The 21,014-nt window shown below is 41.5% G+C and overlaps 1 protein-coding gene across 3 annotated transcripts in view; it reads right to left on the bottom strand.

The window, feature by feature from the left end:
* The window catches only part of LOC112220701 (palladin), a 30,657-nt gene extending 10,310 nt beyond the window's left edge, over positions 1–20,347 (bottom strand). Inside the window, exons 1-9 of one of the 3 annotated variants that reach the window (XM_042302873.1) lie at positions 20,162–20,347; positions 10,019–10,102; positions 7,483–7,542; positions 7,108–7,255; positions 5,892–5,957; positions 5,234–5,375; positions 4,986–5,009; positions 4,715–4,834; positions 4,412–4,580 (exon numbers count right to left, since the gene is read on the bottom strand). In XM_042302873.1, coding sequence (XP_042158807.1) covers positions 4,412–4,580; positions 4,715–4,834; positions 4,986–5,009; positions 5,234–5,375; positions 5,892–5,957; positions 7,108–7,255; positions 7,483–7,490 — 677 coding nt within the window. In that variant the 5' untranslated portion in view covers positions 7,491–7,542; positions 10,019–10,102; positions 20,162–20,347. Of the gene's footprint in view, positions 1–4,411; positions 4,581–4,714; positions 4,835–4,985; positions 5,010–5,233; positions 5,376–5,891; positions 5,958–7,107; positions 7,256–7,482; positions 7,543–7,723; positions 8,134–10,018; positions 10,103–20,161 lie in introns of those variants that run through there. The other 2 variants (XM_042302871.1, XM_042302872.1) reach the window with 2 other exon arrangements.
* Between the last annotated feature and the right edge of the window lie 667 nt (positions 20,348–21,014).

The following is a 21,014-nucleotide window of genomic DNA, read 5'->3' as shown; positions in this document are numbered from 1 at the left end:
GGGGCTAAATCAGGAGCCTGTAGTGTTGACTGACATTAGCTGGCAGGTGCAGTTCTTTTACAGCGAACGCCGGAATCCTCGTCCAATACTGTGACGAGCATTTCAAATCCCAACCGCCGTCAGATTCAAGCAGGGTCTAAACCATACTACTAAATGTCTTCTCACAATGCTAAAGACAATCCAGAAATAAATTCATAAAGCAGATGACTGTCTGTCTTGTAGAATAAGGAGTCTTACTGGCTCCGCGGACTGCACATGATCCATCTGAAACTCAAATAGTTCCAACTGAATAAGCCCGCCCTCCCCTTTGGGAACATTGGAATGGTATGACTGTGATCCAACAGAAAGGGGACACTGGGAAATAGAGAGATGCTATTGAGTGCTCTGGTCCTTTCAGAGCTTTGTGTGACTGCCTGGAAAGCATCCAGTTTTCCCTCTTGTCGAAAAAGGGATCTCTCCCACTGACATTCAAATTATTTCCATTTTGAAGGGAATTGTTATGTTGATTCCATGGTAGGACAGGAAGAGGCTAGAGTCAATACAGTATATTTGGGGATTTATACATCTTAGTGAACCAATTACACCCCTAACACACTATCACCATGTACCCTTTGCTAGAAATTAGGAGGAAGCATAAGGACCTTATCTTTCATATCAGAAATAAGCCATTTTCAAAAAATGTCATGGTAAATTGATATGCCTTTATAGGGTTAGTCTTCACACATAGCCATATCTCCAAGTTACAGTGCGTGTTTACTGAAGACAGACGGAAGACAGAGGTACCACCTGTGCTAATTAGCATACTCTGAACACTAAAGGAAGGCTGCCAGAAACATGTCACTGAAAAATACTGGTTGGCTGCAACTGTGATAAAGCAGGTTAAAATGGTGTACAGTAAGTGTGTATTTTGTATTTGTGAAATTATTTTGATGTGATATGAAAATAAAGGGCTTTATGTTTCTAGAATCGATATACAGTTGAAGTCGGAAGTTTACAAAAACATTTTTTCACAATTCCTGACATTTAATCCTAGTAAGAATTTCACGCTTTTGGTCAGTTAGGATCACCACTTTATTGTAAGAATGTGAAATGTCAGAATAATAGTAGAGAGAATGATTTATTTCAGATTTGATTTCTTTCATCACATTCCCAGTGGGTTAGAAGTTCACATACACTCAATTATTATTTGGTAGCATTGCCTTCAAATTGTTTAACATGTGTTGAACGTATCGGGTAGCCTTCCACAATAAGTTGGTTGAATTTTGGCCCATTCCTCCTGACAGAGCTGGTGTAACCGAGTCAGGTTTGTAGGCCTCCTTGCACACACACACACACACTTTTTCAGGTCTGCCCACAAATTTTCTATAGGATTGAGGTCAGGGCTTTGTGATGGCCACTCCAATACCTTGTTGTTTTTAAGATATTTTGCCACAACTTTGGAAGTATGCTTGGGGTCATTGTCCATCTGGAAGACCCATTTGCGACCAAGCCTTAACTTCCTGACTGATGTCTTAAGATTTTGCTTCAATATATCCACATAATTTTCCATCCTCATGATGCCATCTTTTTTGTGAAGAGCACCAGTCCCTCCTGCAGCAAAGCACCACCACAACATGATGCTGCGACCCCCGTGCTTCAAGGTTGGGATGGTGGTGTTCGGCTTGCAAGCCTTCCCCCTTTTCCTCCAAACATAACGATGGTCATTATGGCCAAACAGTTCTATTTTTGTTTCATCAGACATTTCTCCAAAAAGTACAAAAAGTTTATCCAAAAAGTCTCCTCCAGCATCTTCACAAGGTCTGTTGTTGTTCTGGGATTGATTTGCACTTTTCACACATAAATACGTTCATCTCTAGGAGACAGAACGCATCTCCTTCCTGAGCGGTATGACGGCTGCGTGGCTCCATGGTGTTCATACTTGCGTACTATTGTTTGTACAGATGAACGTAGTACATTCAGGCATTTGGAAATTTCTCCCAAGGATTAACCAGACTTGTGGAGGTCTACAATTGTTTTTCTGAGATCTTGGCTGATTTCTTTTGATTTTCCAATGATGTCAAGCAAAGAGGCACTGAGTTTGAAGGTAGGCCTTGAAATCCATCCACAGGTACACCTGCAATTGACTCAAATGATGTCAATTAGCCTATTAGAAACTTCTAAAGCCATGACATCATTTTCTGGAATTTTCCAAGCTGTTTCAAGGCACAGTCAACTTATTGTATGTAAACTTCTGACCCACTGGAATTGCGCTAAACTGAATAATTGAACAAATCTGTCTGGAAATAATTGTTGTAAAAATTTGTTGTGTCATGCACAAAGGAGATATCTTAACCGACTTGCCAAAACTATAGTTTGTTAACAAGACATTTGTGGAGTGGTTGAAAAACAAGTTTTAATGACTCCAACCTAAGTGTATGTAAACTTCCGACTTCAACTGTATGTTCAGATAGAGTATTTGGCTGCCAGAACCAGTCTACCTCTGAAAATAACACACTTGTGTGTGTCTATGTAGTGTATGCTGAAACAAACTAGTGGATTTTGCTATTTCAGCCACACCCGTACTGACAGGTGTATAAAACCGAGCACACAGCCGTGCAATCGCCATAGACAAACATTGGCAGTTTAATGGCCTTACTGAATAGTTAAGTGACTTTCAACGTGGCACAGTCATAGGACACCACCTTTCCAACAAGTCAGTTCATATAAGTTTTGCCCTGATAAATCTGCCCGGGTCAACTCAAAGTGCTGTTATTGTGAGGTGAAAACATCAAGGTGCAACAGTGGCTCAGCTGCAAAGTGGTATGCCACACAAGCACATAGAACAGGACCGTAGCCCACTAAATTCCAGTGCAGGCAAATCTTAAGACACAGCATACATTGACATTCTAGATGATTCTGTGCTTCAAACTTTGTGGCAACAGTTTGGGGAAGGACCTTTCCTGTTTCAGCATGACAATACCCCCATGCACAAAGCGAGGTCCATACAGAAATGGTTTGTCGAGATCGGTGTGGAAGAACTTCACTAGTCTGCACAGATCCCTGACCTCAACCCCATCGAATACCTTTGGGATGAATTGGAACGCCGACCGTGAGTCAGGCCTATATTGCCCAACCTCACTAATGCTTGTGGCTAAATGGAAGCAAGTCCCTGCAGCAATGTTCCTACGTCTAGTGGAAAGCCTTCCTAGAAGAGTGGAGTAGTGTATGAGGTCTTTTTAAGGAGTAACGGTATCATTAGGCTCCTTAATGAAGAGTATATATTGGGCTAGCTTTGGTATGCACACTTAAATTATAGACAATGATTGGGGTCACTACAGAGCTCTATTACACTTTTGCCTTCTACAGAGTTCTCACTTTGACACTACACAGCACAGCCTTTCAAAAGACACAATTTAACCAACTCACTGATAAGTCATGCAGAAATGTGAATACTGTAACATCCAATTAAAAAGGTCATTTGCATTTACCCATTTAGAAAATGAACAGTGCATATTACAAGGTTCTACACATACACACATTTAAATAGTAAATCAAATCAATTAGACAAACTTTTATAATCAGTTGCACCTGTGACAAACGTATCACCAATTGAGTGATAGAACATTTTTAAAAATCCAACAATAATGCATTAAGCTTACCTGGATAAAAGGTGCTAGATTAAAGATCTCAATATTTCAACTTCAATATAGGCTGAACTACAGAGAGTTGAATGTTTCTGATATGAGTCGGAGAGCAAAAGGTCTGTATAGATTCTGTACACCCACGTCAAGTAATGCAGAATAACGTGCACGCGACTCTCAGCTGATTTCAGAGCGCGGCTGTGCTGCTACCCCTATTTTACGACACCATAACCTGACCTGCCAATATTTTAATTTTACATGTCACTGTCGCCTAATTCGGTGTGCCTCTCTCGCCTACACACATTCACTTATAAGAGTGCTATTTAATAACATGGTATAAAATGTGTTCCTTGCATTTGTTTCCAATCAAAATGAAAGACAAACAGGCTAAATAAGCCCCTCCCTGTTATTACAAGCAGATGATAATTAAACACATCTCCAAACCAAACAATCAGCAGCGCTGTAATACCTATCTCAATTCAATACTCTCTTACCGTAATTCATGAACCGACACAGAATTAGATCAAAAAACCTTTCAAACTATAGCAGCCTACCTGCAACTTCAAAACAAGGAATAGCCCCCTCTTGTGGCAGTTGAATCGAATTGACAGTAGGGAAATATTTTTCTGACCTTCGCATCCCTGCGATTTCATAGATCACCTACGTGATAATTTCTCCAAAGTTTACTTTAACATATGCATAGGTATTTTGATACATAAATACTGTCCCACAGCAGCATACTGGCCCCTCATCTTTCCATTTGAGAGTTTTTGCCTAAAATAGTAACTCACTGTTCTTCCAAGGGGCGGTCAATCTCACAGACGGGGCTCTCGGGCCACTCTGGAGGGGGAATCGCTGCTACGTCTTGTAGTAAAGAGGGGACTTCCTCATGTTCCAGCCTGGTAGACTCTAAGGGCTGCTCATCCATGGGTTGCTCATTCTCCATTTGCTCTTCCAGGTCTGGACACGGAGACATCACATTGTCAGAATGTTTTTCAGGATTGTAATGTAGATTAGAGCGATGAAGAAAGCTGAGTAAAAGCACAAAAGTATTCTTTTGCGTCTGACCAGTTCTGAAACTAGTCTCTGCTCACCAATGTACACCTCCAGTGTGGCGATGCATGATACTGTTCCGAACTGATTCCCAGCTATACATTTGAACACCCCAGAATCCTCTGGGAAGGCCTCGGTGATGACAAGGGTACACAGCTCCTCTATGGAGGAAGGAGAGGAGGGGACACATGAGAACGGCACACCAATACCAGCACCAATGTATCATGTTAATGTTATAATAATGGAAGACACTGGTAAATGTGCCCTTCTACAATAGCCAACAGTGGGCCTTTGGTATGCTTTCCCATTCACCTGGCACTGATGCAGAAGTAGCCTCTGAAAAAGAAGGAGAATGTTTAGAGATCATTGCTATTTTGTGCCTCCTCAATGGGCACAGACATCAATTCAATGTTTATTCCATGTTGGTTCAATGTAATTTCACTGAAATGACGTGGAAACAACGTTGATTCAACCAGTGTGTACCCATTGGGTCAAAAGCAATTTTTGGTCTGTGTGTATTTTGAAACACCGATGGAGCCACCATGCACTCTGCCACTCACTCTTTCGGAGGATGCGGAAGTCAGCAGAGTCCACTATCTGCTCTTCCTCGCGATACCACAGAACCTGCAGTGGTGGCGTTCCACGAATACGGCACTCTAGAACCACCAACTGACCCTTGACCGTGCTGACGTCGTGGAGACACTGGACACAAAGAGAACTGGATCAAAGTGACTGGGTGGTAGCGGAGACTCACATACCACCACCACCAAGCCCCTCCTCCCTCCTCTCTTAACCTCTCTCCTCACCTCGCCCTCTACACATACAGCCCTCTACACATACCGCATGTGCCCAGATGTTTAGGGCACAATCATTAACAAACTGACAAGAACACTTTTGAAATATATATATATATATATATACTTTTTTACCTCTGACAGCAATTAAGGCAATGGCCTTTCTCATCATCTGACTGGAAAGCTATGTCATATGCCTATGTAATCATGAGGAACTAGAGCAGGAGTCAATCCATGTGTTGAATGACAATGATCATAACTCTGTTCACAGTTCTGATGTAGGTAGGAACAAACCTTCATAAAATGTATGTAGGGCCAAGTCCAGCTCAACCTTTGACTCAACCTTTATTTCCAAACCAGACAAATCCATGCTTCAGTTCCATATTCAGTCACCAGATGGGGGTAAAGATGTATCCTGTATTACCTTGACAAAAGTAGGAGTCACTCCACCACTCCCTGAATGCTGTTGGGAATATGATGGGCTCTGTGTCTAGAAAAGAGATATGACAACAACTAGTGGATTTAAAAACACAAATAAACACTGCTATGCATTGTCTGTGGGTACATAACATATTGACAAGGAGCAGTTGAAGGCATATATTATATACAGAGCCTTCAGAAATGATTCACATCCCTTGACTTTTTACATATTTTGTTATGTAACAAAGTGGGATTGAACTTGATTTGATTGTCATTTTTTGTCAATTACCACACATAATACTCTGTAATGTCAAAGTTGAAGAAAAATGCTAAGATTATACAATAGATTTTTTTAAATGAAAAATAAAACACTAATATATCTTCATTAGATAGGTAGTCAACCCCCTGAGTCAATACAAGTTAGAATCAACTTTGGCAGAGATTATAGCTGTGAGTCTTTCTGGGTAAATCTCTAAAAGCTTTGCATACCTCATAGTGAAATCCCTGAGGGATTTCCTTCCTCTCCGGCAACCGAGTTAGGAAGGACACCTGCATCTTTGTAGTGACTCGGCTTATTGATACACCATCCAAAGCTTAATTGACAACTTCAAAGGGATATTTAAATTCCCTTCTCGACTGAGGGACCTTACAGATAAATGGATGTGTGTAGTGGTACAGAGATGAGTCAGTCATTCAAAAATTGTGTTAACAAAAGAACATTCATGGTTTTTTTTGTATTATCTTTTACCAGATCTAATGTTTTATATTTTCCTACATTAATTTAATATTACACAAACTTCAAAGTGTTTCCTTTCAAATGGTATCAAGAATATGCATATCCTTGCTTCAGGTCCTGAGCTACACACAGTTAGATTTGGGTATGTCATTTTAGGCGAAAATTGAAAAAAGGGGCTGATCCTTAATTAATGTGTAAAAAAATTATAAAAACAAAATTCCACTTTGACTTTATAGGTTATTGTGTGGAGATCCGTGACACAAAATCTCAATTTAATACATTTTAAATTCAGGGTCTAACACAACAAAATGTTGGGGTGTGAATACTTTCACTAATGACATAAAATATATATTTGTTATGAATATGTATATATTGTATGTTGTGAGTGAAGGTGTGGTGGGCAAATCATCAGCATAGCTATAATATGGTGCTTGTGTGTGTGTATGTCTCTGTGTGTGTTTGTGCATGTGTGTCAGGTAGGTACCCTCTGGGGGCTGATGCAGAGGGGCTGCACCAGGCTGGAGTGTCTCTGCTGCTGGACCAAGGTGGAGGAAGAGGAAGAGGAGGAGGAAGAGATTGCTCTGGAGGAGCTGGAGATGGTAAGGGACATGCTACTGGTCTTCTTCTGGATGCTTCTCACACACACACACACACACACACACACACACACACACACACACACACACACACACACACACACACACACACACACACACACACACACACACACACACACACACACACACACACACACACACACACACACACACACACAAAACACACATTTCTCAATATTTTAGGTTCAATTATGTACTGGTTTTCATTGAAAACTTTTAGTCATTCTGTCCTTCCAACTTACTGTGCCATGTTTCAGGCTTTTCCAAGGGGGATTGTCACTGTGTCCAATAGGTGCTGATTTCTATACAGAGGAGAGGGAGAGCATGAGCTGCAGACGTTTATATGTGTTATACATCCACATAATTATTTAATTCTATACACCATAGGTCCTAAATCTAACACGATTCAACCCTCCATCAGACCAACTGTATGCTTCTGTACCAGATGTGATCTTACAAATGAAACATCTAAGGATACTGCACCTTGCGATTGTGATGTGACCCGCCACGTTTAATTGTATGTGTGTGTCCTTCTGTCTGTCCGTCCATCTGTCCTTCTGTCCGTCTGTCTCTGTGTGTGTGTTGCCTCAAAAGCTCACGACTGAGTGATTATCACGGTGGGCAAAGGTTACATGACAATCTATCCATCTGAAGTTCATGTTGCTTACCCCAGAAAGGCACTGTTCATCTCCTTTAATCTCCCAGAATCACCCTGCTGATGGATACTGGCATGAGCCTCTGACTATTTATACAGAAAGGGAATCTCATTGGCACACAGCGGGAGCTCAACTTGTAAATCATGTGCTGTAGACTGAACCAGCTCATTCCAGGAAACCCAGAAATCCCTAGAAATATGGTACTTCAGGTTATTCCTGTGTGGCATGGATACAATCCATACACACACACACACACACACACACACACACACACACACACACACACACACACACACACACACACACACACACACACACACACACACACACACACACACACACACACACACACATTCAACAGCATTAAGGGAAGGTTCAACAACCCATCAGAGTAGCAACATGACACTTCTAAATGCTTTGCATGAAAACAACAACACATATCACTGCTTTAGAGACACACTTCTAAGAGAAAGAGGACAAGCATAACACAAGAAACACAAAATACACTTCTCTTTTTCTTTTTCGTCTTCCACGCCAAGCGCTAAGACAATGAGACATTTACTGATTGCCACAGAGAAAATGATTAACTCTCCTGTTGTGTTCGTTTCATGTTAGTTAATTCTGTGTTCTTCGGTCCAAAATTACCGCCTCATTATAGCTGATTATAAATCCATAATAATACATGTATTGTAACATAATGTTGTGTTAGATCTTTTGATCAACTTAAGTTCTTGTCAACATTACAGGTTTTGAACTTCTATTTGTGATTAATGGCCTGTAGGCCTCATTGACCTGAGCTCATACAACTAGTTTTCAAGTTAAAAAAGCATAACGTATGGATTATTTTGACTATAACAAATACTCAGATGAAACATATTGTGCTATTTATCACAGACTACTTTGTGTCAAAGTTTAACAAGGACACTCTTCTCCTCACCAGTGTCATGATCAAAGATATGATCAAGAGACTCACATACACTATATCGTTTGGTCATTGCGCTGCCACAGAATGAATTGTGAGCAAGGCCACAAAAAAGCTTTATATACCAGAGGTGCGAGAAAAGTTCTAGATATTATTGAAACAATGTTGCGATTGTTTGTGTGAATGCCAACAGGTGTGGTTCCCATGGGGGAAAGATTCTATTGGGGAAAGGGGGATTGCTATGGAAACCATGAAGGGGAGTGAGGTTTGTGTGCTTGTGTGCGTGTGTGTGTGTGTGTGTGTGTGTGTGTGTGTGTGTGTGTGTATGTGTGTGTGCTCAAACATACATGTATGGGGGGGTCTGGGAGAGGAAGTGTGTCCATCTGATGAATGGGCATGTGTCTGAACTCAATTTTATACACTAATTATAGTCTCACCCATTCATTTCTAATGACCGGTCATTTTTGACCGGGAACACCAAAGGTGTACTAAAGTTATATAAAACACCCCAAATTTTATGTAAATCATCTAAATGTATTTTGTTTATTCAGATGCCCTGTGTGGACAAAGTCATTGAACCTTATGACCAATCAGATGAAATGAACTACATTTTTCAGAGAGAGAACTTGTAAATCGGTCCAAATTCGACCGGAACACAGCAGGAGGGTTAAATTGACAATGAAAAGCAGATACATTTAGGCTAACAAGAAAAGTGCTCCACCATGTCACTGTATTGTGAGGAAAACGGAAACAAGTACATGGAACCTTCTGAGGTAAACCCAACATTCCAGAGAGATGTGTGAGGATCGACGCTGGAGACAGGAAGCAGGTGCAGGGAGAACATTTAATAAATAACGGACATGAAACAGGACAGGAATAGCATCTGGACAGGGGACAAAATAACGACATCAATGCTGACACCGGGAACAAACGGGGGAGCGGACAGTTATAGATGTGGGGCAATCAACAAAGGGCAGGAGTCCAGGTGAGTACACTATGCACTGCTGTGTGTAATGATGGTGTCAGGTGTGCGTAATGAAGGGCAGCCCGGAGCCCTCGAGTGCCAGAGAGGGAGAGCGGGAGCAGGCGTGACAAGATGGGGTTGTTTGTGTGATTTAAGTGACATATGACCCTTAAAACAGAGGCTCCATTTAACGATACTGGACCTCTTGATACGATCAAGTGAGGAGGGAAACCCACCTTGTCACCAGGGAGATCTGCTTCCGACCACCCAGTCTGGTCAGATGATTCATCTCCTCAACGTGTCAGATACGTGAAATCTAACTGTAGTGGGAAAATTTGAGAAGGTGATACTCGCAACTAGCGACTTGCAGGCGCTGAGGCCCAGCATGAAGTCTCAATACATTATTTAGATGGTTGGCCATATATTTGCATCTCACAGGAGAGAGCCACACCATATCTGTGGCAATCTCGGTCACTAGAATGATGAAACTTGAATCAGCTTAATGACCGTTACTGTAAATTATATTTCCATGTTTGGATTGTTTTAGGAGTTCACAAAAAGCTAAGAATTTTGAGATGTTGAACATAATAAACGGCTCTCTGATGTGTACCAAACTCACTAAAAGTGGCAGTAATAAAGCCTCTCTTGAAAAAGCCAAACCTTGACCCAGAAAATATAAAAAACTATAGGCCGATATCGAATCTTCCATTCCTCTCAAAAACTTTAGAAAAGGCTGTTGCGCAGCAACTTACTGCCTTCCTGAAGACAAACAATGTATACGAAATGCTTCAGTCTGGTTTTAGACCCCATCATAGCACTGAGACGGCACTTGTGAAGGTGGTAAATGACATTTTAATGGCATCGGACCGAGGCTCTGCATCTGTCCTCGTGCTCCTAGACCTTAGTGCTGCTTTTGATACCATCGATCACCACATTCTTTTGGAGAGATTGGAAACCCAAATTGGTCTACACGGACAAGTTCTGGCCTGGTTTAGATCTTATCTGTCGGAAAGATATCAGTTTGTCTCTGTGAATGGTTTGTCCTCTGACAAATCAACTGTAAATTTCGGTGTTCCTCAAGGTTCCGTTTTGGGACCACTATTGTTTTCACTATATATTTTACCTCTTGGGGATGTTATTCGAAAACATAATGTTAACTTTCACTGCTATGCGGATGACACACAGCTGTACATTTCAATGAAACATGGTGAAGCCCCAAAATTGCCCTTGCTAGAAGCATGTGTTTCAGACATAAGGAAGTGGATGGCTGCAAACTTTCTACTTTTAAACTCGGACAAAACAGAGATGCTTGTTCTAGGTCCCAAGAAACAAAGAGATCTTCTGTTGAATCTGACAATTAATCTTAATGGTTGTACAGTCGTCTCAAATAAAACTGTGAAGGACCTCGGCGTTACTCTGGACCCTGATCTCTCTTTTGAAGAACATATCAAGACCATTTCAAGGACAGCTTTTTTCCATCTACGTAACATTGCAAAAATCAGAAACTTTCTGTCCAAAAATGATGCAGAAAAATTTATCCATGCTTTTGTCACTTCTAGGTTAGACTACTGCAATGCTCTACTTTCCGGCTACCCGGATAAAGCACTAAATAAACTTCAGTTGGTGCTAAATACGGCTGCTAGAATCCTGACTAGAACCAAAACATTTGATCATATTACTCCAGTGCTAGCCTCTCTACACTGGCTTCCTGTCAAAGCAAGGGCTGATTTCAAGGTTTTACTGCTAACCTACAAAGCATTACATGGGCTTGCTCCTACCTATCTCTCTGATTTGGTCCTGCCGTACATACCTACACGTACGCTACGGTCACAAGACGCAGGCCTCCTAATTGTCCCTAGAATTTCTAAGCAAACAGCTGGAGGCAGGGCTTTCTCCTATAGAGCTCCATTTTTATGGAACGGTCTGCCTACCCATGTCAGAGACGCAAACTCGGTCTCAACCTTTAAGTCCTTACTGAAGACTTATCTCTTCAGTGGGTCATATGATTGAGTGTAGTTTGGCCCAGGAGTGGGAAGGTGAACGGAAAGGCTCTGGAGCAACGAACCGCCCTTGCTGTCTCTGCCTGGCCGGTTCCCCTCTTCCCACTGGGATTCTCTGCCTCTAACCCTATTACAGGGGCTGAGTCACTGGCTTACTGGGGCTCTCTCTTGCCGTCCCTGGAAGGGGTGTGTCACCTGAGTGGGTTGATTCACTGATGTGGTCATCCTGTCTGGGATGGCGCCCCCTTGGGTTGTGCCATGGCGGAGTTCTTTGTGTGCTATACTCAGCCTTGTCTCAGGATGGTAAGTTGGTGGTTGAAGATATCCCTCTAGTGGTGTGGGGGCTGTGCTTTGGCAAAGTGGGTGGGGTTATATCCTTCCTGTTTGGCCCTGTCTGGGGTGTCCTCGGATGGGGCCACAGTGTCTCCTGACCCCTCCTGTCTCAGCCTCCAGTATTTATGCTGCAGTAGTTAATGTGTCGGGGGCTAGGGTCAGTTTGTTATATCTGGAGTACCTCTCCTGTCCTATTCGGTGTCCTGTGTGAATCTAAGTGTGCGTTCTCTAATTCTCTCTTTCTCTCTCTCTCTCTCTCTCTCTCTCTCTCTCTCTCTTTCTCTCTCTCTCGGAGGACCTGAGCCCTAGGACCATGCCCCAGGACTACCTGACATGATGACTCCTTGCTGTCCCCAGTCCACCTGGCCGTGCTGCTGCTCCAGTTTCAACTGTTCTGCCTTATTATTATACGACCATGCTGGTCATTTATGAACATTTGAACATCTTGGCCATGTTCTGTTATAATCTCCACCCGGCACAGCCAGAAGAGGACTGGCCACCCCACATAGCCTGGTTCCTCTCTAGGTTTCTTCCTAGGTTTTGGCCTTTCTAGGGAGTTTTTCCTAGCCACCGTGCTTCTACACCTGCATTGCTTGCTGTTTGGGGTTTTAGGCTGGGTTTCTGTACAGCACTTTGAGATATCAGCTGATGTACGAAGGGCTATATAAATACATTTGATTTGATTTGATTTGATATGTTCTATTGTACTGTAAGTGCTATGGATTTATTGTTACAGAGAAACTGTGTTACAGAGATCTGGGTTATTCAGTTTGTCCGACTACAGATGGTTCAAAGAGGAGCGACACAGGGGTGCGGTCCTATCATTTAAATTCATTGGATTAGATTACAATCTGGGTGTGTTTTCCTACTTATTGGTTTAACTAGCAAAGTGCAAAGAAAGTTGAATTCAGGTTGGGCATGAGTTTAAGCTCGAATTTGATTAAAAGGACAGTGAATTTGTTCATACTTCTGAGAACTTGTTAGCAAGCTCCTGTGTGTGTCACACACATTAAGTCCTATTTAGTTGATAGTCACTCTGTCTTATTCTGTAATGTATAATGTATTTCATGCACACTGTAATTGTTTGAGTGTTTTACAACACATTCTTTTGTAACTAATAAATCCTATTAGTTGAATTTACAGAGTAATTCTGTGACTGACTATATGTTCATAATTTAGTAGTCTATTGGTGAATACAATTTACACTACACACAGTACAGTGCATTTGGAAAGTATTCAGACCCCTTCAATTTTCCACATTTTATTACATTTTTAAATCAAAGTCCCTCATCAATCTACACACAATACCCCATAATGTCAAAGTGAAAACAGGTTGGATTTTTGCAAATTGAGCTCAGGTGCATCTTGTTTCCATTGATAATCATTGAGATGTTTCTACAACTTGATTGGAGCCCAACTGTGGTAAATTCAATTGATTGGACATGATTTGGAAATGCACTTGTCTATATAAAGTCCCACAGTTGACAGTGCATGTCAGAGCAAAAAACCAAGCCATGAGGATAAAGAGCTCCGAGACAGGGGACACAGATCTGGAGAAGGTGTCACGCCCTGGTCTAAGTATTTTGTGTTTTTCTTCATGTATTGGGTCAGGCCAGGGTGTGGCATGGGGTTTTTGTATTGTGGTGTGTTTTGTCTTGGGGTTTTGGTGTGTATGTATTGGGATTGTAGCTAGTGGGGTTATCTAGCAAAGTCTATGGCTGTCTGGAGTGGTTCTCAATCAGAGGCAGGTGTTTATCGTTGTCTCTGATTGGGAACCATATTTAGGCAGCCATATTCTTTGAGTTTGTGGTGGGTGATTGTCCTTAGTGTCGTTGTTCCTATCTCTTTATTTATTTACGCAAGTATAGGCTGTTTCGGGTTTCGTTACGTTCTTTGTTTTGTGTTTATTCGTGTTTCACGTTGTTCATTAAACATGGATCGCAATCTACACGCTGCATTTTGGTCCGACTATCCTTCACACCTAGAAAACCGTAACAGAAGGGTACCAAAACATTTCTGCAGCATTGAAGGTCCCCATAGAAGTATTTTACAGCATTGTAAAGATAAACTTGTTGCTAATCCCACCAGTGTCCGATTTCAAAAAGGCTTTAGGACGAAAGCACACCAAACGATTATGTTAGGTCTGCACCTAGTCACAGAAAAACACAGCCATTTTTCCAGCCAAAGAGAGGAGTCACAAAAAGCAGAAATAGAGATAAAATTAATCACTAGCCTTTGATGATTTTCCTCAGATGACACTCATAGGACGTCATGTTACACAATACATGTATGTTTTGTTCGATTAAGTTCATATTTATATACAAAAATCGGAGTTTACATTGGTGCATTATGTTCAGTAGTTCCAAAACATCCGGTGATTTTGCAGAGAGCCACATCAATTTACAGAAATACTTATCATAAATGGTGATGAAAATACAAGTGTTATGCATGGAACTTAATGCAACCGCTGTGTCAGATTTCAAAAAAGCTTTACCGAAAAAGCACATCATGCAATAATCTGAGTACAACGCTCAGACAACAAAACAAGCCATACAGATATTCGCCATGTTGTGGAGTCAACAGAAGTCAGAAATAGCATTATAAATATTCACTTACCTTTGATGATCTTCATCAGAATGCACTCCCAGGAATCCCAGTTCCACAATAAATGTTTGATTTGTTCGAAAAAAGTCCATCATTTATGTCCAAATAGCTCCTTTTTGTTCGCATGTTTAGCCCAGTAATCCAAATTCATGAGGCGCGAACAGACAAAGTCAAAAAGTTCCGTTACAGTTCGTAGAAACATGTGAAACGATGTATAGAATCAATCTATAGGATGTTTTTAACATAAATCTTCTATAATGTTCCAACCGGAGAATTCCTTTGTCTGTAGAAATGCAATGGAACGCAAGCTAACTCTCACGTGAACGTGCGTGATCAGCTCATGCCACTCTGGCAGACCTCTGACTCATTCAGCTGCCATTCCCCCTTCCTTCACAGTAGAAGCATCAAACAAGGTTCTAAAGACTGTTGACATCTAGGGGAAGCCTTAGGAAGTGCAATCTGACCCCATAGACACTGTATATTCGATAGGCTTGGATTCGCTAACACAACGTGCCATTGGAACACATTAGCGATGGTTGCTGATAATGGGCCTGTACGCATATGTAGATATTCCATAAACAATCTGCCGTTTCCAGCTACAATAGTAATTTACAAAGTGAACTATGTCTACACTGTATTTCCAATCAAGTTGATGTTATTTAATGAACAAAAAAATAGCTTTTCTTTCAAAAAAAAGGACAAAAAAAGGACATTTCTAAGTGACCTCAAACTTTTGAACAGTAGTGCACATTTGCGAACATTTCTAAAAACCTGTTTTTACTTTGGCATTATCAATCAATCAATCAAATATATTTACGAAGCCCTTTTTACATCAGCTGATGTCACAAAGTGCTGTACAGAAACCCAGCCTAAAACCCCAAACAGCAAGCAATTCAGATGTACGCAGAAGCACGGTGGCTTTGACAAACTCACTAGAAAGGCAAGAGCCTAGGAAAAAACCTAAAGAGGAACCAGGCTCTGAGGGGTGGCCAGCCCTCTTCTGGCTGTGGGGTATTGTGTGTAGATTGATGAGGAAAAAAATAAGGCTGTAACGTAGGGTCTGAATACTTTCCGAATGCACTGTATATGCTTGGGTTCCATCTTGGCATCCCTGGTGTACTTGACTCAATAAATTACTGCAAGAACATTGGTTGCCAGGATTAGCTGTTTGTATCTCTTAATAATTGCATAACAGTGCAAGATAGACACATGTTCATAGTAGTCATATTAAGAGGTGATGCAAGGCTTGCTACCTTGACTAGATCCTCCAGAGACGTACAGGGCCTGTTGCATTTATTCACATAATAATGAAATCAGATTTATGAATGTAGTTAATTATTATATTCAACATAATTTTAATTCAACTACATAACAAGGGGGCTTGTTTGAGACCTGCAAAAGACACTGTGCATTGCTTTCACCCAGCAGGCCAGCATGATATTCTCAGTGTACCCTGCAGGAGATCCAGTGACTGGGCCTCTACCACCTTTCAGCCCCCACCCTGAGCCTGGAGGACTGGCTAGCTAGCTACTAGCTAGAGTAGAGCTTCTGGACGAGAGGAAACCCGAGCTAAGCCACAATCTAATTTTGTTTTTCGCCTTCTGTGCGTTGGATTTAGAAACACATGGCGTAAGATAAATCTTCCCCCACCGGCCTGGTCTGGAATGTCCACTGGAGCCAAAGTGCGGTCCCAAATCGACAGTGGTTTTAATTCACATATTCACCCTGGTCATCCCTTTGCTTGCTCAGCTTGCATTGTCCTCTTAAACAACACATCCATTCCAAACACATCCCATATCCTCATCATAGGAAACAACAACCCCACTTTTTATAAAAGGAGGGAATATATATATGGTAGCTCATTCCCGCATACCCTGTATGGGGGGGGGTGGGGAGTAAATGCAAATGAGGGAACATGAAAATACAGGCCTGTAATTCACACCTTCCTCTACACATTACCAGAGAGGCACAATATCTGACAGCTTTGGATTGTTTAGAGGCATAAACAAGGCCAGTCTCAATACCCATGCATGCCCTCTGAAACTACAGGCACAAGCAATGAGCGTCTCTTTGCTAAGGTCTTATTTCAGCTTTATACAGTATAATTAACATTAAGCCACTTTCAAATCATGTGTAGAAAATTGGGTAACACTTTACTTGACACCCAGCGTCATAACACGTTATGACACGGTCATAACCATGCCATAATATGTCATAACAGCTGACATAACTTGTCATAACGTGTCATAATATGGTCATAACACTGTCATGAGCCATATATTTACACCTGTTGTGACATATATTGTGTTATTTTGTGTCTGGTTATGACACCCTCACAAGTTTGTAAAAACCTATATTTAAAATGTGCTTTTTCCCTGCCAAGAAGTTTCCTTTCCTTTTAAAGTTTGTTTCTTAAATCCTTTGTTGTTGTAATGAATTCTTTATGGTCATGTATTTAAAAACAAAAATATATATATATAACTTGTAGAAAATGCACTGTATGACACTGTCATGAAGCATTATGACCATCATGTGTCACTCTACTTGGACTAAGAAAATACACTTGATGACACTGTCAAGAAGCAATTATGACCATCAGTACCATATAAGCCAGATAGGCCTCTCTTGTCCATGCCCTTATGATAGTCATCAGTCAAAAATAGGGTGTCTTGTCCTCCTCCTATGCTCCTACATTCATTCCAGTCATCAGCAACAGAGCATTAGGGTAGGTGCATGTCTGACATCAATGTGTGCACAATTACAATGATAAATTGATATAGTCAATTTCAGAAAATGTTATATAACATAAACATACTGTTGACAAGTAGGCTATGGTGTAATGGAATGAATTGCCTTGTGTGGTAGGTTTTGTGGGTTATGACACTCTTATGTAGGTGTCATAACCAGCCATAAAATAACGCAATATATGTCCCAACAGTTCTAAATATATGTGTCATGACAGTGTTATGACCATATTATGACAGGTTTTGACACATTGTGTCAGCTGTTATGACATATTATGGCATGGTTATGACCGTGTCATAACGTGTTATGATGCTGGGTGTCAAGTAAAGTGTTACCAAAAATTGTTATTAGGCCTGCCAAACTGAACAGCCAGTTTTGGAAGGAGGAACATACTATAATCTCCCACTGTAGTCGGGTCATTCCTACAATGTGGTGCATTTTGGACCTTGTAACTTTTGGTGAAGCTCAGACACAGAAAAAAAAGTCTATGTTCATTTTCCAACCTGTTCAGAGCACCACCTAACAGAGTAGACATTTTGAGCCTAAATTAGCCAAAGCTCTGTGAGTGAGCAAGATTGAGCTAGCATAATAACACTTGAACAGGATTTTAACTTCTCTATCAAACATATTTTAACATTTCAATTTTTTAAAATGTTCTCTATAATTTAGCCTAAGAGGGTGGAAAAATAGATAAAACTGAGTGTTTATATTTATTTAGCTTTGCACCATTGTTTTTCATCCAAAGAAATTATGACACTTCCTGAATGTGGCACCATTGTAGGAAGGGGTTGTTTTCTTAAATGGAAAATAACAACAAACTAACAAGGTGGAAAGTGATATCAGGGACACACAGACAATCTGAAATAAAATAATAATAAATACAACAATCATGAAAAAAAAGTTGACAAAAAAATGAAATATGTAATTATTTTATGGCTTATATTTATCGTGGAATTTGATGAATAACACCCAGGAACATTGCACAAATGCCTACATCCACTGAAAAAAGTGTTTAAAATGCTTAAATTCCCTTTCAAGATCCATATTTGAATGTTTTTAAATATGGACACCTGACATATTTAAAGCCTTTCGGAATTTTACACTAAAGTGATATTTCCTGAGGACAGAAAAGGCACCGCATTGTAGGGATGACCCTGTATCCATCAGTCTGCCACCATAGGAGCCTTCTGTTTGTACTGCAGCTGCCTCTGTCACTGATGTGAAATGGCTAGCTAGGTAGCGGTGGTGCGCGCTAATAGCGTTTCGATCGGTGACGTCACTCGCTCTGAGACCTTGAAGTAGTAGTTCCCCTTGCTCTGCAAGGGCCGCGGCTTTTGTGGAGCGATGGGTAACGATTCTTTGTGGGTGACTGTTGTCTATCTGTGCAGAGGGTCCCTGGTTTGAGCCCGCGTAGGGGCGAGGGGACGGACTAAAGTTAAACTGTTACACCTCTCTAATACCGACACATATCATTGTCCAGTCATGGATACATTCCATCCCAACCATCACAACTCAGCTCAGTAATGATACTGCAGCTTATGTCCAGCAGGAGCCTATGTACTTGGCAAGATGCTGGAATCTTATTAAGGGTAGTTATTTAGACGGATCATCAGACAGGATAGTGATCCAGGCTTTAACACACTGATATGGTCATGTTGAGCCCATATTCCAATGAACTAAAATGAGGTCAAAATACCAGATAACACCTGGTGAGAATAAACATGTTCAGAATGCCAGTTATTGACCCAGGTCTACAGTAATGCAATTGTTCATCAACCAAACTGAAAGACTTCAAAACCCCAAATCTCAAAGTGGAATGACTGGAGGGGACGTCTCCAATAAATAAACAAGTCAGCAAATTTTGTCATGTGACATTCTGGGTCTTCTCTTGTTGAAAAGATATCAAAAGATTTGCAAGTCATCAGACTCCTGACATGTTTAGGTTGCACAAGGCCACTGAGACTCTAGTAGAGTTTGTACATACAACCAACTGCTACTACTGATATTGTGAAACACTCGTGGGCTATAATTGAATATTTGTTGACTGACTTGGTTTTAATCATCAAGCCATTGCACAAGTCAACAATTCCAACAGGTCTCGGAATTGTCTACAGGTGGACCAATTTAGAGCGAGGAGCACATGATGCCCGGCCAATCAGACCTCTCAGTTTGCAGAGTGCATTGCAGAAGCATGTTTGGCCTGGCCAAGCCCCCCCACTCCCTCCCCATCCTGGCCCCTTCCATCATCTCCAACTGCACCCTGGAATGTCAAGCTGGCTTACCCCGCTGCACACTATATAATTGACACACTTCTGCAGTTCCAAAGTTAAATCCCAGCAAATGCAACACATTTTTCACTACACAACTTTTTGTTTTGCCAGTTTATACGGTTTGATCACAAAAAAAAACAGTTAAGTCATTCAAATTTGACATGACTAACAGGCTAAGATTTCATGTTTGATTGATACAGTAGATAAACATGCAAATGTACCTTCCATTTAAATTTGGTAAGAGATAGATAGCTTTACAGCTTTATGTATGGTCAACAGTTGAACACAAACCAGGACATATTTTGAGTAAGGATCCGGTGACATAAGCCAGATGATCCTAAGCTGTACCAACACCTGACCCCTAGACCACCCAACTAATGGTTCCTCTGGGGAAAATAAAAAGCCCCACACCATGCAGAGACCTTACCAGTGGACCACTGTGCAGCTACTAGTCCAATGGGTGATGACTGTACTGTGTGAGACAGGCAGACAAACGGTTCTCTCTGCTCCTCTCCCTGGCACACTCTCTTCCCTGCTCACCAAGGGGGCGCAGAGGGTCCTTCTCTGAGCACCACTCAACTGTCATCTACAGGGGTGGTATCCAGACGGGAGGGGGGGTGGGTGGTGGTGGGGGGTGTCAGGGGGAGTGTTAGGTGGGGGAGGCAGCCATGGCAGTGGCTGGGACTGAGAGCCACCAGCTCCACTATAGCAGCGTCTGACTGAGCCTGAGGAGGGAGTTGGTTGAGGAAGTGAGCTAGGGCCCGTCTCAGGTTACCTCCATTCCATCTGACACAGCTGACTCCACAGTTAACCAGAGAACTAAACATTCTGACCTGCAAATATAGACCAGACCCTAGCTAGCACACTGCCCAAACACTGTGACTGCTTCAGCAGATACAGGAATACTGTAATCATGTGGAAATTAAATGGAAGTCTTGAATCATCATGTGCAGGTGGAATGCATCATATGTAAGAAATAGCTCTTGTGTGGAAGTCCCTATTACATTGGGTGCCAGTCAGACTTGGTTCCGGGTGAAGATGGAACCCATGTTTCCTGTTTCAGCTCCCAGCTCGATCACTGATTGGCACAGGTGTTGTGTGACATTAATAACTTGGGAACGTTAAAAGGTCGGTCCACTGAAACAACCTCTTCCGTACTCTAGGTGCTGTTCTTAAAGTATAACCATAAGAATGACATAGTCCTAGACTACCTCCAAATGTATCGTTTTGGTTAGTTGATATTGTTCCAATGTTATTCAATGAGCCACTGAACATCACAA

The sequence above is a fragment of the Oncorhynchus tshawytscha genome, linkage group LG21, assembly GCF_018296145.1.
Source record: "Oncorhynchus tshawytscha isolate Ot180627B linkage group LG21, Otsh_v2.0, whole genome shotgun sequence".
In the NCBI taxonomy this organism is placed as follows: domain Eukaryota; kingdom Metazoa; phylum Chordata; class Actinopteri; order Salmoniformes; family Salmonidae; genus Oncorhynchus; species Oncorhynchus tshawytscha.
Note: the sequence above shows the minus strand (reverse complement) of the source record. Positions and strands in the feature narration are given on the sequence as shown.